Consider the following 15,434-nt stretch of genomic DNA (forward strand, 5'->3'; position numbering starts at 1 on the left):
CCCGGAAAAATCCAAATATGGTCATATACGTAATCTTCCATGTGACTGTACGTCATTCAAAAATATCAAATATACCGGCTGCACCATTTCCCGTAAGATGGGAGGGGCGAAAACTGTACGGCTCAGATCACATATTTATTCTCGTGAACACATGAAACCACCAGCCTGGCAGAAAAACACAACTGCATTATACATATTCTAAAACTAAATTTTTTTTACATGTTATCCTATCGCTGTATGCAATATGAACATTTTGAACGTTGACAGAAACTTCTAGACTCCCCCAAGTGTATCGTGTTGGATTCTACCGCTTTCCCGCAATAAGGTGGATTTTTAACTTGCTTTTGAATTTCGCGTGAACTGTCAGTGATATAAGTAGGAGGACCCTTTTCGGGAAGCAGACCCAGAAAAGAAAGAGGCAACACAGAGTTTCTCGGACTTAGACAACAGTTTTCCTTGGATTACTAAAGAGTAAACGGCATACATGTACAACTACGGAAACTTGGGCAGAGGAATCGACCGGACCTTCCCAGATAGCAGCTCTGGATCAGGCTCGAGCTCTGCATCTCTCCCTAACGTTACAACCACTGTCACAACTCAACAACAACACCACCACCACCATCAACAACAACAGCAACAGCAACAACAACAGGTAAGCGTCTTTTATATCATATCTAACAAGATAATATGTTATACTCTTTCAGGAATTTAAGACTTCAAAACAGTTTCAATTAACATTTAACCAAGTAACGTTATATATAATAATTGACAGTTACAGGACCATTTTCATTGTTCATTAAAGATATATTACCTCAGTGATATTTTAAAACTAACATATCGTTATACTTAAAATGCTTAACATATTATTTATTTTTATTAGAAATTAGTTGTAATTCATATTCATGAAGTAGTCAGCCATGTTTGAATTGTCATGAAAAATTTAATTCCATAACGTACGTTTTAATTATCTTTGTGGACCCCCTGTAGTACAATTAGAGCCCCTGGTTTAAACTGTATTGACCAAATAAGAGTAGTGAAGTAATGATATTATCAAAAATGTTATTATCTTTATAAGTGTGATTGCCTATTCAGGTTGGTGTTTATATCTGGGTGTTTCTGCAAATACAACAACAATGGGTTTTTGCGTCATAATGAGATATAATAAAGTCTCCTCCTTAAATCTCTGATGCCAATGCCTTGGTAACTCATAATATATTATCTGTGTCTCCTGTACTCTAAAGCAGAAGTATTCTGTGGCAGGATCCAGTCAGTTTGTGCCCAGTCTGAATGCTATAACTTCAAACCAGGACCTTCAATGGATGCTTCAGCCCTCCCTTCTGGGCACCCCGGGGCCATCCAGGCCACTTCGACCATCTTACCCACTGCCACCAAGAATCCCATCTATGAATCCTCAACTTACTCTATCACATCTATCCCGGCCAGGTGTTATTAGAGCAGCTACAGCTGTCGGCAGCTCAACAAGAAGCAGAAATAATGAACATGCAAGTTTAATTGTCAGTCTGTCTAGGTGATGAGTCATGACGGGAGACTGTGACAGCATGGTTTGTCACCATGCTCACCTGTCATCCTCTCCATTTTTGTCAGTGGTCTTGGCCAAAACCAAACCCAAACCCAGTCATGCATGTATTCTAAATCAAAGCGTGGAAGACACAGATTGTGTAATATCCTGTTGTGTGTCTGTAGTGTGTATGTGTGATCTGTGAACGTGTTTGCTGATACATACAGGGTGTGAATCTCATTTGGGCTTATTGAAGAGTGTGAACTATGTATTGAGCTGTAAAAGTATCAATACATAGATTCACAGATTCCTAGATCCTAGATTCTAGACAGCATCTACCGAAGATGAATCGCAGAGATGCTCGTTCAATATTAACTCATGAAATCCTTCTTGACTCATGCATCCAAGTCTTGAGTATGGCAGCGTGAGACTGAAATATTGAGACAGGAAATGGGATATCATGTGATTCACTGGAGTAAAGAAATATGACTCATTCCTGAGTCACTAGGGTGTTTGCAGGTGATTCATCAATACAGGGACAGGAAACTGCAAATGATGCTCACAAAAGAAAGACAGTGTGAAATGAATTAAAGGAATATAAATAGATTCATAATAGAGCATTTGCAGAGATGGCCATATTGCCTGAAAGGTAGTTGATGATTTTTGAAATATAATTAAAAATCTCATCCCCTAGATGGCAGTATTTCCACAAGTTTAACAACTATAAAAATTGAGTTGACCATGGTTCCAATTAGACACAAAATGTTATAATTATATTTATTTTTTATGATTTGTAGATATTTTTTATTTTATATATTACTATTATCAATTAATATTATTATTATTATTTTTTTTTACATTTCCTACCTGTGTACAATGTCAAACTACCTCATGAATATAAATTTATTTTCATGTTTCTTACATTTGCTTTACTTTCTTACTCCAGCTATCCGCTGAGGAGCTTGAGCGGCGTAGAATTAGAAGGGAACGTAACAAAATGGCTGCGGCTAAGTGCAGGAATCGTCGACGCGAACTGACTGACACATTGCAAAATGTAAGTTCATTTAGCTTCATTTGACATTTTCTTTCATTTGAAATGTCTTTGTATTTCTTGGACCCAAACACTGAACGTTTCAACTTTTCACAGCAAACTGACCAGTTAGAGGATGAAAAATCACGTCTGCAGAAGGAGATTGCAGAGCTTCAGAAGCAAAAAGAGAAGCTTGAGTTGGTCTTCGAGGCCCATAAACCCATCTGCAAAGTCCAGGACTCGGACTCGGACTCTGACTCCAACAATGACCTCCCATCACTGAGTGGAATCAAGATTGAGCCTGCGGACCCTGATGTTCCTGGACCCTCTGGAGAATCAAAGAGTTACACCAAGTCTAAAAAACCCAAACCCAAACCCAAAATTACCATCCCACCTCCAGCTTCAGCCTCCACTGTTACCAGCGTACCCCTAGAATCAGAGTCTCTTCATACTCCTGTCCTCATCTCCACTCCATCTCTGACTCCCTTTTCTGCCAGCCTGGTCTTCAGCTACCCTTCTTCAATGGATACCAGCTCAGCGTCTTCATCCCAAGCCCTCAATCTGTCCTCCTCTCAACACAGTACCAGCCAGCCTTCTCGTAACCCTCAGCCGTGCGGCGTCGCTCATCGCCGCAGCAGCAGCAGCGGGGATCAGTCAGATCATTCTCTCAACTCACCAACCATCCTCACCCTTTGATTTCTCAATGTGTTCATGACTTCCAAAAGTGTCCTTACTACTACACGCAAGCATAAGCAAGTACAGCATGTGTTATGCTTTTACCTGTGTATTCTGTTTACCTTTATTAATGGCTAATATCAAGTCACTTAAATGCATTATAAGAATACAGAAGCACGAGTTAAAGGTGATGTGTGTAACGGTTTTGACTTTGAAACACTTTCCCCTGTCCCAGCTTAATTGGGCCATTCATTGGGTGATCAGTAATACTGGCTAAACCAGGGGCATCTGTTTGTCCAACCTATGACAGACAGTGTGATTTGTTTCAGAAAACGGTTTAAAAATGGTCTTCATTTTTGCCATTTGAGTTGGTGAAAGAAATAGTGGCGCAGAAATTACACACTTCACCTTTATGTATGTGTAGTGCAAAACGAGAGGTAAAAGCATCTTTCATATGAAGTAGACTGATATCATCACAGCACATACTGTATTTATACAGTATATATATATATATATAACACTGAAAAGAAAACTTACTGACATTAAAGCCCATAACGTTTGACTGTTTAGATGGAACAGCTAACTTTAGATGGAAATAACTTAACTCTGCTGTAAAGCCGAAACAATCTCTGTTACCTTAAATTATACGCTTGTCTCTAAAGCTGCTTTGAGACAATCTACATTGTTAAAAGCGCTATATAAATGAAGATGACTGTAGTGGCATTAATGATAATATTATTGATATATATTCATTTATTTTAACTACAGATTTAGTATAAAGAGTGTCTATTAAGTTATTTATTAGTATGTTCATTTTAGAAATGTTATGGTTTCAATTGATGGATCTGAATTTGTATTGGTTACTGTCTTGCTGTGCACGTTTGTGGATTTACACAGCCAGCGTAATGCTATTTCTTTGTCATGTCATTTTATGTTTTTAACCTTGGTTTTAAGAAACATAATGTTATAATAACAGTGTGTGCTGAATAAGCTAGTTTGAAAGAAACTGAAGGGATGCAGCCTACTTGGTTCTTTACATACAATGTCTGCAACACCACATCTCAACACTGAGAGTGTACACTTCAATGACCGGTTTACTGTTACACTGGTTAAATTATATCTGAACTTCACTGAACACTTCAGTGGCTACACTACAGTAGGTTTTCCCTACAAGTACAAAAGTGAATGATTCATAGGCCAGTAGAAGTAAATTATTAAGATGGACTCTTTATACTGTATTGGGTAAACTATGTTAGATTCTACTATTGCTTGACCACATATAGTTTTGTATTTATTTTTGAAAACGAGATATTTTTTTAAATACTTTTTACTGGAAACATGCTGCATGCTGTTTAACATCAAATAAACAATTACTGAAAATATGTGCTGCTATTGGGAATACTACACAATATTACGACTTCTCAGATGTTTTGTAAATAATAGTGCCTTGAAATTAGGGATTCCATTTATTTCTATTCTGTATGAAAAAACTAAGTTTTGCCCCTTCAAATGTCTATTTGTAGCTGTAATGTTATTTCAGGGGGCACACAGATATATGCAATGAAGTAAATGCTTAGTAAGTTACATAATGGAAAGTGAGAAGGGGTTAAGTGCGCAGTTTCCTAATAGGATGTCAAAAAAAGTTCAGTGAGTCACAAACACATTTGCCTCTGAACTAGAAACCATTGTTAAACACCCTCCTCTAACAGTGTTGATCTTAATGTGATGTTTTGAAAGAATAAACAAAAATCTAATTTCTACTCAGGACAAACTTTCTGTGTTTTATTTTTTCGTGTCATCTGCATGCTTGTGCTTATGAAAAAAAAAATCATGTGCTTTGCATGACAAGTGTGCGAGGATTATTAAAATAAAAAATTATCACAATTAAAAAGGGGGTTTTCACATCCATAGAAGAAGAATTTTTTGTTCTCTCTTCTAAGTGTGAAAAATGTTTAAAAAAATCTGAAGAACCCTTTTCCACTATTAACGGACCTTTAGTGCAATGGAAAGATTCAATTGATGTTAAAGTTTCCTCATGGAACAATTAAGAACCTTTATTTTTAAGAGTGCAATTAATAGCCTATGGTGACAAAAAGATGGAAAATACATTAAAAACAATTAAAGATGAATAGTCTGGATAAACAAAAGTGACAAAGTAAAAGCGCGTATGAGGTAAAAGAGCCAAAAACATTATAAATATACAGAGAGCATATTAAATAAACATGGCGACCCTATTTCCTCCACACTGCGTCCTCTGTTATCGCTCGGATTTCAAGTGAGTCACTTAGAGGCGACATGAGAACATATGATTGAGATAATGAAGAGTTTGTACTGAATGAACCGGCGAGCACATGTTCTGCTGAAAGGACCTCTGTATGCCAGTCACAGTGAAAGTATTTCTGGCTCCGGTGCTGCTGTGCAAACAGCATGCCAAAAATAAAACAGTGAAACATCAATAAATTAAGGCCTGAGCTACAGCATGACTACGGCCTCGTTAAGCCATGACTGGGAAAATTTCATTATATGTTTTTTTTTTTTTTTTTTAATGGAAAGTGAAAGTATGAGGAAAAAAAGATCAGAACAGAACATGGTGTGTCAGTCAAGTGTATTTAAAGCTATCTCAATTACTATGAGCATAGCCTGAAACAAAGCAATGCTAATCAATCAGAGAGCTGGGTCTTGTAGCTATAAACTGAAGTCATTGAAATAATACTGATCATATATTTGGAATAAAAACATGTACAACAGAACAATCCTAGATAGGAGGGGTCTTGTAGTAGAATGCAGCAAATATAACAAAAATGACTATAATAATAACAATATATAGCACAATAATTTTAAAACTACATTTCTTTCAATGTTTTCCCCTCGAAACATCAGTGTCAATTCAGCATGTATTAATTAAAGTCTTGTCAAAGCAACAACTGAACACAAAAAGCTTTGTACAGTACAGCTATGGTTAAAGTGGGGTTAATGCAAAAAAAAAGTTCATTTTGGATTCAGTGCAGAGCACAGTAACACTGTTTAGTGGAGCACACGTCACTACATCTAGTGAATTATACTGTCCAGTTCAAAATAAACAAGAAATAACAATCTCATACTGTAGAAAAGTGGTCTAGTAACATGTGCATTTCCAGTGAATCATTCCTGGGCCTCCGCAATAGCGAAACCACAATAGCCATATTATTTCACAAAAAATCTGATCTGCTTACAATGGAGGCTTTGCTTTGCACAATCATTTGATACTACCAGTTCCTCTCCATTGTTGAAAATGATTCAGTGCTTTTTGTAAATGATCTCAAACAGATCACTATATTATATGGCTCTAATCAGTAAAAATGTGAATCTCTAAAGATTGAAGATTCATTGCAGCCCTGTCATAGTGCATCGTAGGAGAAACATCAGCCCGTGAACAGATCAGTGCACAGTAAAACCTGGTAAAAGTTAGCAGTTTCTCCCAATGTTGTTTAAAATGTCAACCCCAAAACTAAACCCTAATTTGCCCCTATCTACAACCCCTGTAAGAGATGAGAGGAAACATTCCAGCAACACTTGGAAAAACATACATTCAAATAATGCTACTAATACGATAAATAGGCCTGCAGGAAAATTTAAAGATTTTGAAACATGGTGGATGGGTTCTAGAAAGTTCAAGCCGGTAGGCCGTCTTAGACCAGAATTAGACCAGTTTGTCATATCATTTTAAGGTGGTCCAGATGGTTTTCGACTAGCTTAGACCAGCAAGAAACCGGCCACCATGTTCAGAAACACAGCTTAAGGGGAAAGTGATGATTTAGGCTACTCTCATTCATTCCATACCTGTATGACTTTCTTTCTTCTGCAGAAAACAAAAGAAGATATTAAGAAAATGCTTATGTTTCTGTCCAAACATAGGGATTCCCAAACATTTTTGTCAGGTTAAAAACTTTGCCCTAAAATATTTTTCTATTTAGTCTTTTTTTTATAATTTAATTATTAGCTTTTCACCCACTCATGAACCCCTTGCAGTTCCCTCACAAACCTCCAGTTTGTGAAGCCTGTGCAATAAAAGTCAATGGGGTCCAATTCTGTTTTGGACAACTATGAGTTTTATTTTATGGATAAAAGCAGTTCTTCAAATTAAATATCTTCACAATATCTTCATTTGTGTTCTGCAGAAGAAAGACAGTCTACAGGTTTGGAATGACATGAGGGTGAGTAAATGAACACAGATTTTGCATTTTAGTGTAAACTATTTCTTAAAGATGGATTTTCCAGCAGGTTTTGAAAGAAAAGGCTGTCACTTTAAAGCTTAAAAATAATCCTATTTTGCCTGGCACCCAATAATTTCCCTCAAGTTTTAAAGGTCTGCCAACTATAAAATGTTAATCAATGAAATATAGAGAAACTGTACTTATGGCATCAAAAGGCCATGAGTAAACTAGCCTACTGAAGTCCTGGTCTGTTTTTTTCACTGAAATCTGAGATGTCATTGCCAGAAAATGTAAACTACTTTTGTAGACAAAAAGTCTGTCTCAGCATCAAGAGAGAGGGTTAAGTAATATGGCTCTGCTCCTCTCCTTCAGTCATCTGGTGAACACACCAAGTGCAGCTGGTCTGGACTGCCAACACTCCCGGTGCTGGAGCTCCCGTCACCCACGTCCCGGGCCACCATACACGGTATGTTGAGATCCGTGGAGCCACCCGGGCTGGAATCACTTCTGCTCACGCACTCTTCCTCAAGCACCAAACAAAGTTCCTTCAGATCCAGATTCTCCTTAACCAGACCGTCCTGCATCCGCTCCAGGTCGGCGAGTTTCTTGAGGTATCCGCCGAGGTCCTCGCGCATCACTTTGGCCGCGTGATGGCCGAATAGTTGCCACTCACGCGCGAGCTTCTTCACTTTCAGACGGTCGTCGTCCAGAAAGCAGCATAAATCCCTAAGTTCCTGGTTCTCCTCTTGCAGCCGCTGGTTGATGACTTTGAGTTCCCTGATTTCAAGCAGATGTCCCTGCAGTTGTTTATTGACCTCCTTTATTAATCGGCCGCGCTGTATGAGAGCGGACATCTTATCCGATTCTTCTTTGCGGAGTCGATTCACCAGCTCTTCCTTAGAACAAGTCAGCAAGTCTTCATCGGACATCTTTGACAGCTCCCGGTTCAATATTTCACTGTCGCTCCCCATTTTGTACACAAATTCACCATCAATTGATATTACAGCGGTTAAACTACAAAATAAGTCTTACGAGGCACATGAGATGTCAGTCACTGTAAATGAATCGATTCGCAACATTCCTCACCCAGGCACGAAGAAAACGGCCATTTCCTCTTCGGTCCGATATTTATAACCTACAATAAGGGAAAATCACAGTTCTTATATGCAAACAGGCTTGTCTTTGGCCATGTTTAACGATTAAAACAACAAGCTCATCCCGATTGAAACACACTGAACAGGCCTAACGTTACCTCTCTCTCCTCGGTGTTTTAAATCGTATTTGGCAGCATTAATTTCTCAGTATTTGGCTTCTGGGAAGCACTGAAGCTCAATCGCGTTTGTTCCTGCTCCTCGGGATGGGATAAGAGGTCAACAGAGAGGTTTAAAATAATCCCCGTGGAGCATCTCTTCTCTTCTGCATTATCAGGGATCACAATGTCCGTCCGCATCCGTCTCTCTCTCTCTCTCACTCTCTCTCTCTCTGTCCGCCCTAACTTCCACTCATTCCAGTGCAATCCACGGCATAACAACGTTATTATTTACTGTCTAAATAGGCAAGTCATCCAATCGCTAGCGTTCATAAAACGCGTTATAAATATGAAAAATAAATAAATAAATCAGAGTCAAAATGTAGGACAGGCTGGTTACACTAGTGCTGCATGCGATTGGTCGGTTTTTACCAAAAACTATGCCGGATAATCCGAATCAACGAGGTTGAAATGTACAGCGGCAGCCTGCGGGTTTACTTCGTGGTGATTCCTGAGGAATTCGCTGAGATGTTCCTTGAGATTACAGTGTTTCCTTTGGCGGTGGTGGTGGTTGGAGGCAGTGATGTCTTCCCTCATCTCCTCCTCTCCTCCCCCTGTTCTCTTCACCCCCTCCCCTCTTCCCTTACCGTAAAATCTGCACTGTATCCTGGCTAGTGAGAGTTTCACTCTCACAGCTGTTTCTAATGTCTAAAGCTTCATGATACTCCTACCACTGAAGATATACTGTATTTTAAAGGCTATTAATACAAGTTTATGTTGAAATATCTCTGGATGAGGTCTTCCCACTGCGGCGATGAGACTGCATACACACGGGACACACACAAAACTAACGGAAAGGGTGACAAAAGCTTTTTCTCTACTTTAAGCCATGGTATTTAGCCACATCCTTCCTCCCTGCTCTCCAGCACAATTGCTCGCACGAGGACATAACAATGTGGGTGTTAACCAGGGCCAGGGGTGAGAGGGGGGTTGCTGGAGTGAGAATGGAAACAGGCCACACTTTCGGATAAACGAGCGGGAGGGGTGAACAAAGGCATGCAAGACAATAGGGGAGAGGTGCAGAATAATAAGGACATGTCAAAAAACACGCTTGCGCTCCTTTGGTGGATTCAGTTAATTAATTGCAGTTTGGGTGCAAGGAAAACATTTAGATTTATGTTGCCTAAACTGCTGTGCAGGGGATTAAAAAGTAGCCTATACATATTTAACATTATTGTAATGAAATATCCAATAATTAGCTGGTAATGATGGAATGGTTATAGGCTACTTGGAAACATATTGAAAGCAGAGAATAAGTCTTTGTCAGTCTAATCTTCTTCTTGGAAATGTAAGAAACGATTTGAAACTAAGCACTCCTGTTTTAAAAATGTGTGTTTTTACTATTTGTTTCCAAACCTGTTCCAACCATCCACGAAGTGTGTGCTCTTCAGTCTCCTCCAATCACCGGTCATAGTCTCCTCCCAAGCTACCTGGTAAAAGGAAATTACTTTGTTATTCACTATTATCAATCATCGATGACTCTTTATTCACCTCGCTATTTCATCTGTGCGTTTTATCTGTCCAATAAATACCTGTTTGATGATAATCCTGTCTCTGAGTCTGGTATTTCATTATAATAATAAATCAGATCATGTTCTCATATAAAATCATCTTATAAATTTTATTTCCCTGTCAATTTACGATTCAAAATACATTTTAAAATGTTGAGGGATTTTGGTGAACTAGGGAATGTGAACGTTTTAATTTGGTTACTTTGTTTACCACACAGATGCTTTGCCTATGCTAGGGCAGGGACATTTCCCTTTATAAATGGCTCAAGGGCATCATAGACCAGAATTGTGATGTCAGTAACCTTTTCTTGGTTATCTAGGTTACCTCTACCTGAAATTAAAGCTCTTGTTATTAGAAAGCTACCACTATCACCATGATGGATTCTTTTAAACCACGCATTCCATTTTAACAATCAAATTGCAGGATAGTCCTTTAATAGGATCTATTCAATGTAGCAAAATCTCTTTTTACTCCTCCTGACATCTATATTTTTTAACTTCAAAGTTTCAGTGTTCCTATTTAAGTCACAAATATCACTATTTGACTATAAGACCAGTTCAGTTGACGGTTGTTGTGATCATAGGTTGTGATACCCGAACACTCACTACCCGAAACTACAGTCACGTGAATGTGACGTAAAACGAATGCGGCGCACACCCGGAAGTAATCATAACGGTGTGTTGTTGCTATGGATGAAGCGAAGTCGATCGATTTGACAGTTTGTGTTTGGTAAACATAACTGTGATGGTTACCAATGCATAATCGACTCGTGATAATTATTTCTACGTACGTATCCGATACGCTTATGTTTTCGAGCGAGTCAATTTTGAAAGGAACTAACTTAGACATTCAAAAAAGAAACCTAATGTTGTGATATCTGAATGTGATTAAAAACCAGCCGTCGCGTTAATACGCTTGAGTGTCTGGTAAGTCCACTTAGGATATTTGGAAAATACGTCATGTAGCATGTCTGAGATGTGTGGTGTGTTAAATACTTCGGTTACTGTAGCTAAGTCTTGTTCTTGACTTGCAAAAAGTGCCAAATAGTGAGACTATCCTTGCAACTCAAAGTCACTGGATGTTTAAAGCATCCGTTTGGTATTAACTTACCATGACCATGTGTCTCTGTACAGCTTAAACATACATTGCCGATGTCAAGATGTCTGTGGAGCTGGATGTATTTGTTGGAAACACCACCATTATGGACAAAGAGGTGTATCAACTGTGGTTGAATGGATATACAGGTAAAGTATAGTGCATGAGACTATGAACTACTGTAATACCTGCTTAGAAATTGATGTTATATTTATAACAATGTGGTTGTCTTCATAGTGAATGATGCAGTGACGGTGCGGATAGAAGGAGGTGTAATGGAGGAGTGTGAGGTGAGTGCAGAGGTGCTGCTCAGTGACACCATGGACCAGTACAGAACTTTCCAGATGTGCGAGAGACTTTTACACCACCCAGCTAAACTAGCCAATCAGCTTCTGTTTCAGATACCGCCAGACCGACAAGCCATGCTCATTGAACGGTATGCACTGATTTGTGTCTTGCCAATTGAAATAGTTTATTTATTTATTTAGAGTTTAAACTACATTCATTCACATTTTCTTCTAGGTATTATGCTTTTGATGATTTGTTTGTTCGAGAGGTCCTGGGAAAAAAACTCTCCAAGGGAACAAAAAAAGACCTTGATGATGTCAGCACAAAGACAGGCATTACGCTGAAGAGCTGCAGAAGACAGGTGGGCTGAACTACTCTGTTTGAAACTATATCTCTCTCATTGATATGATTTATGTTTGGATGCTTTTCCAAGACCCTTTTGGGAATTAAATGATTATATTTATCTCCTCAAATATAGTTTGACAACTTCAAGCGAGTGTTCAAAGTGGTGGAAGAACTCAAGGGCCCCCTTGTGGAAAACATACGGCAGCACTTTCTGTTACCCGATCAATTAGCGAGGTGAGAAAGAAATGAACATTTGCTTAAATTACTCTGCTTAGATCTATTCCTTGAAGTTTTGGGAACACATTACAATAAGGTTTCATTTGTTAACATTAGTTAATGCATAATGTTAATGTTGGTTTTCATGTAAATAATGTTAACAGATACACTTGATCTTAAACATGTATTGGTAAATGTTGAGTGATATATTCATCCCATGAACAGTTGCTTCAGTGCTGATTTGGTGCTTTTTCACCTTCTCTTGCTAAACGATCTTGCCAATTCCTCCTCCAGAGACTATGCTGCAATAGTGTTCTTTGCCAATAATCGTTTTGAGACGGGGAAGAAAAAGTTGCTGTATCTAACCTTCCAGGACTTTGCCTTCTGTGCTGGGCAGCTCATCAACAACTGGACTCTAGGAGCTGTTGGTAAGACCAGTTACACAGTCAACTGCAATATTTGAAATTTCACAATCTCATTTCCAATTTCGATACCACTGCAAAAACTACTAGTATAACTAATATAAAGTTCAAACATGTTTAACGTCCCCCTGTAGTCAATCATTTTAAAACTTAAAACTCATCTTTGATCACCAAAATTACATATTTAAAAGTTTTTTTTGGTTACATGGTAGTTTGTGACGTCAGAAACGCCAGCGATTTCAAACTGCGTTTTTGAGACTGTCCTTGGTTCACTGCAGTTTCAAAGAGAAAATACTCAGCGATGGTGTTGACTTATGAATTTCCACATGGTTTGCCTTAAAGCATATTAAAAACACATCATAGACATATAAACAGCATTAAAAGCTTGATTTTAAAGAAAAGTGAACAGTCAGTAATACAATAAGAACAAATAAACAAATTATGAATGAAATAAACAGTGCTTTTAAGTTTTTCAAGTAGGAAGTAACACAGAAATTGAATAATCAAATGCAAAACAACACTGTATAGTCTTCACTGTATGAACTGAATATAGATTAATCTACAAAAATGATTCAGTCAAGAGCAGTGAGTGATTTTCTTTTTGTCTTTTGTTGTTTGATATAGCGAATTTTTTGCGATAAAGCCTAGCTGATGCACATTTTCCCTTACGTAAATGTCCTAATGTTTAATTTTTCATCTGTATGTTCTTGAGCATCTAATCTAAGGTTATTAATGGACATCTTCTGTCTGATCACTTGTGTAGTTTAGAAAAAACACATAGATGAAATGATCTCCTTTTTTGTCTGTTTGTACTTTCAAAATCCACGATCTCTTACCGTTAGATAACATGATGGAGGACATGGATGTAGATCTGGATAAGGAATTCCTTCAAGACCTCAAAGACCTCAAAATTCTAATCACAGACAAGGATCTCTTAGACCAACACAAAAGGTGTGTGTTCAGCACTGTGTGTGAGTGAGTGAGTGAGTGATTTGGATGGGGAGAATAGAGATTAGAATGGAGTCTAAGGAGGGCTGTTGTAAATGTCCAAATGGTTCATGGTTACTCCCTCTGTCTCAGCCATCTGAATAATGAAACCTCTCATCCACTCAGTTTAGTGTGCACTGCTCTGCGGGGTAAAACTAATGTCTTCATCGAGATGGAAGCCAATTTTAAGGTAAGAGAGTTGGTCATGTGTTTCTTGTGAAATAAATGCTTTACTACATGATTTTTGATTTCAAAATGTCTTCTGCTGTAGAATCTCTCAAGAGGCCTTGTGAATATCGCTGCCAAATTAATCAACGCAAAAGATGTCCGCGATTTCTTCATTGACCTTGTTGAGAAGGTACTTTTTTAAAACTTAATAATAGCATCTATCAGGTCTGAAGCACTCAAATTTTTCACAAAGCATTTATTCTTTTTTCTCTTCACAGTTTATTGAACCTTGCAGATCAGACAAATGGACATCAGTAGATGTGAACCTCTACCTTACTCATTATACGAACTCGGCACATATCCTTGACACCTTCAAGTAAGTGTCACTATGGCTGTTGTATATTTTCTTTTGGTATTTTTCTGGACAATTGCTTTATATGGAGGTCTTAGTTCAGGGGAAATTCTCTTTGCAACCAGTGGGGGTCACTCTATCAAATGAACATTGCTTTATCTGTAGTCACCTTTGTTTCCTGTCCAGTCATTTATGTGGTTTAACCACTGTGGAATGTGTTTTTATGTTTATTCAAACCAAATCACTTGGAAAATATGTATTTATCCTGAACTACACTACCGTTCAAATGTTTTCTCATGCTCACCAAGGCTGCAGTTATTTGATCAAAAATACAGTAAAACAGTAATATTATGAAATATTATTACAATTTAAAATAACTGTTTTCATATATTTTAATTGATCTTTTTCTTGTGATGGCAAAGCTGAATTTTCAGCATCATTACTCTAGTCTTCAGTGACACACGATCCTTTAGAAATCAGTCTAATATGATGATTTACTTAATAATAAAACATGTATTATTATTATCATTGTTGAAAACAGTTGTGCTGCCTATTTTTTTATAGAAACTGTGATTATTTAGGATACTTTGATGAATAGAAACTTCAAAAGAAGAGCATTTATTAAAAACCGATTTTTTTTCTTGTAACATTGTAAAAGTCTTTTGATAATTGTAATGCATCCTTGCCCAAAAAAAGTTTTGATTTCTTAAAAAAAAAAAAAAAAAATCATACTGACCTCAAACTTTTGAACATTTTGAATGTATTAACTAAAACAACCAAATAGATAAAAAGTGTATGTTATGACACATTTTTAAATCTCTCTCTCCAATTTTTTCCTCAGGCATCATTCTGTCTGGACCAGGTACATGGGAGTTATCAAAAGTTGCATCCTTAAAATGTACCATGAGTAAAGAATCTTCATTTACACATTCTCTCTCTTCATGATAACTCAGTCTAGCATCTGATGAATTTATGGCCTGGTGTTTAATATCTCCTGTCTATCATCATCTTTCTTTAATCTTTTCTCAAATATACCCAACCCCCCCTACCATCTGTCCATGTCTTCACCTCCCTCTCCCTCTATCCCTGTTTCATTCTTTCACCCCTTGGCCTCCAGAACTGTATGACTTGTAAATAAACACAGCATGATTTCCACAGACACTGTCTGCATTGTGTTTTCATTAACTCTGCTTTGTGGGTTTCCCTTTTAGCAAACCCTCTGAAAAAAATGGTGTATTTGGTAGTGATGGATGGAACAAAATTATGCCCTGAACATACTTGATTTGACTGACATAATTTGGGGGTCCTAATGATAATTAACAT

General features: G+C 37.8%; 3 protein-coding genes across 13 annotated transcripts; 2 read left to right on the forward strand and 1 right to left on the reverse strand.

The window, feature by feature from the left end:
* The first annotated feature begins 249 nt into the window (after window positions 1-249).
* On the forward strand, window positions 250-4,990 carry fosl1a (FOS like 1, AP-1 transcription factor subunit a). 2 transcript variants are annotated; one of them, XM_081382921.1, is made up of 4 exons: window positions 250-652; window positions 1,245-1,502; window positions 2,466-2,573; window positions 2,667-4,990. In XM_081382921.1, the coding sequence occupies exons 1-4, from the start codon at window positions 485-487 to the stop codon at window positions 3,243-3,245; spliced, it is 1,113 nt and encodes a 370-aa protein (XP_081239047.1). In that variant the 5' UTR covers window positions 250-484; the 3' UTR covers window positions 3,246-4,990. The 2 variants fall into 2 exon arrangements, with proteins under 2 accessions (XP_081239047.1, XP_081239046.1); XM_081382920.1 differs by having other exon boundaries at window positions 338-652; window positions 1,242-1,502; window positions 2,667-4,600.
* A 778-nt stretch (window positions 4,991-5,768) lies between these two features.
* ccdc85b (coiled-coil domain containing 85B) lies at window positions 5,769-9,291 on the reverse strand. Its single transcript, XM_081382922.1, has 2 exons — window positions 8,670-9,291; window positions 5,769-8,552 (listed from the first exon to the last, which is right to left on the reverse strand). The coding sequence occupies exon 2, from the start codon at window positions 8,386-8,388 to the stop codon at window positions 7,786-7,788; it is 603 nt and encodes a 200-aa protein (XP_081239048.1). The 5' UTR covers window positions 8,389-8,552; window positions 8,670-9,291; the 3' UTR covers window positions 5,769-7,785.
* A 1,522-nt stretch (window positions 9,292-10,813) lies between these two features.
* On the forward strand, window positions 10,814-15,269 carry fibpa (fibroblast growth factor (acidic) intracellular binding protein a). 10 transcript variants are annotated; one of them, XM_081382930.1, is made up of 13 exons: window positions 10,814-11,024; window positions 11,137-11,164; window positions 11,372-11,482; window positions 11,571-11,623; window positions 11,723-11,769; window positions 11,856-11,982; window positions 12,100-12,200; window positions 12,477-12,610; window positions 13,447-13,555; window positions 13,718-13,781; window positions 13,863-13,949; window positions 14,038-14,135; window positions 14,953-15,269. In XM_081382930.1, the coding sequence occupies exons 3-13, from the start codon at window positions 11,398-11,400 to the stop codon at window positions 15,020-15,022; spliced, it is 975 nt and encodes a 324-aa protein (XP_081239056.1). In that variant the 5' UTR covers window positions 10,814-11,024; window positions 11,137-11,164; window positions 11,372-11,397; the 3' UTR covers window positions 15,023-15,269. The 10 variants fall into 10 exon arrangements, with proteins under 10 accessions (XP_081239056.1, XP_081239057.1, XP_081239050.1 ...); XM_081382931.1 differs by lacking the exon at window positions 11,137-11,164 and having other exon boundaries at window positions 10,814-10,913; XM_081382924.1 differs by lacking the exon at window positions 11,137-11,164 and having other exon boundaries at window positions 10,814-10,913; window positions 11,735-11,769.
* The last annotated feature ends 165 nt before the right edge of the window (window positions 15,270-15,434 follow it).

The sequence above is a fragment of the Scardinius erythrophthalmus genome (genome assembly GCF_964197995.2).
Source record: "Scardinius erythrophthalmus genome assembly, chromosome: 13".
NCBI classification, from domain to species: domain Eukaryota; kingdom Metazoa; phylum Chordata; class Actinopteri; order Cypriniformes; family Leuciscidae; genus Scardinius; species Scardinius erythrophthalmus.

Coding starts and splice junctions, on each gene's coding strand:
- fosl1a (XM_081382920.1), top strand. CDS start 485: ATGTACAACTACGGAAACTTGGGCAGAGGAATCGACCGGACCTTCCCA. Junction 1,503..2,465: donor GAAGCAGAAATAATGAACAT/GCAAGTTTAATT, acceptor TTCTTACTCCAG/CTATCCGCTGAGGAGCTTGA. Junction 2,574..2,666: donor TGACTGACACATTGCAAAAT/GTAAGTTCATTT, acceptor AACTTTTCACAG/CAAACTGACCAGTTAGAGGA.
- ccdc85b (XM_081382922.1), bottom strand. CDS start 8,388: ATGGGGAGCGACAGTGAAATATTGAACCGGGAGCTGTCAAAGATGTCC.
- fibpa (XM_081382927.1), top strand. CDS start 11,398: ATGTCTGTGGAGCTGGATGTATTTGTTGGAAACACCACCATTATGGAC. Junction 11,983..12,099: donor TGAAGAGCTGCAGAAGACAG/GTGGGCTGAACT, acceptor CCTCAAATATAG/TTTGACAACTTCAAGCGAGT. Junction 12,611..13,446: donor CTGGACTCTAGGAGCTGTTG/GTAAGACCAGTT, acceptor TCTTACCGTTAG/ATAACATGATGGAGGACATG.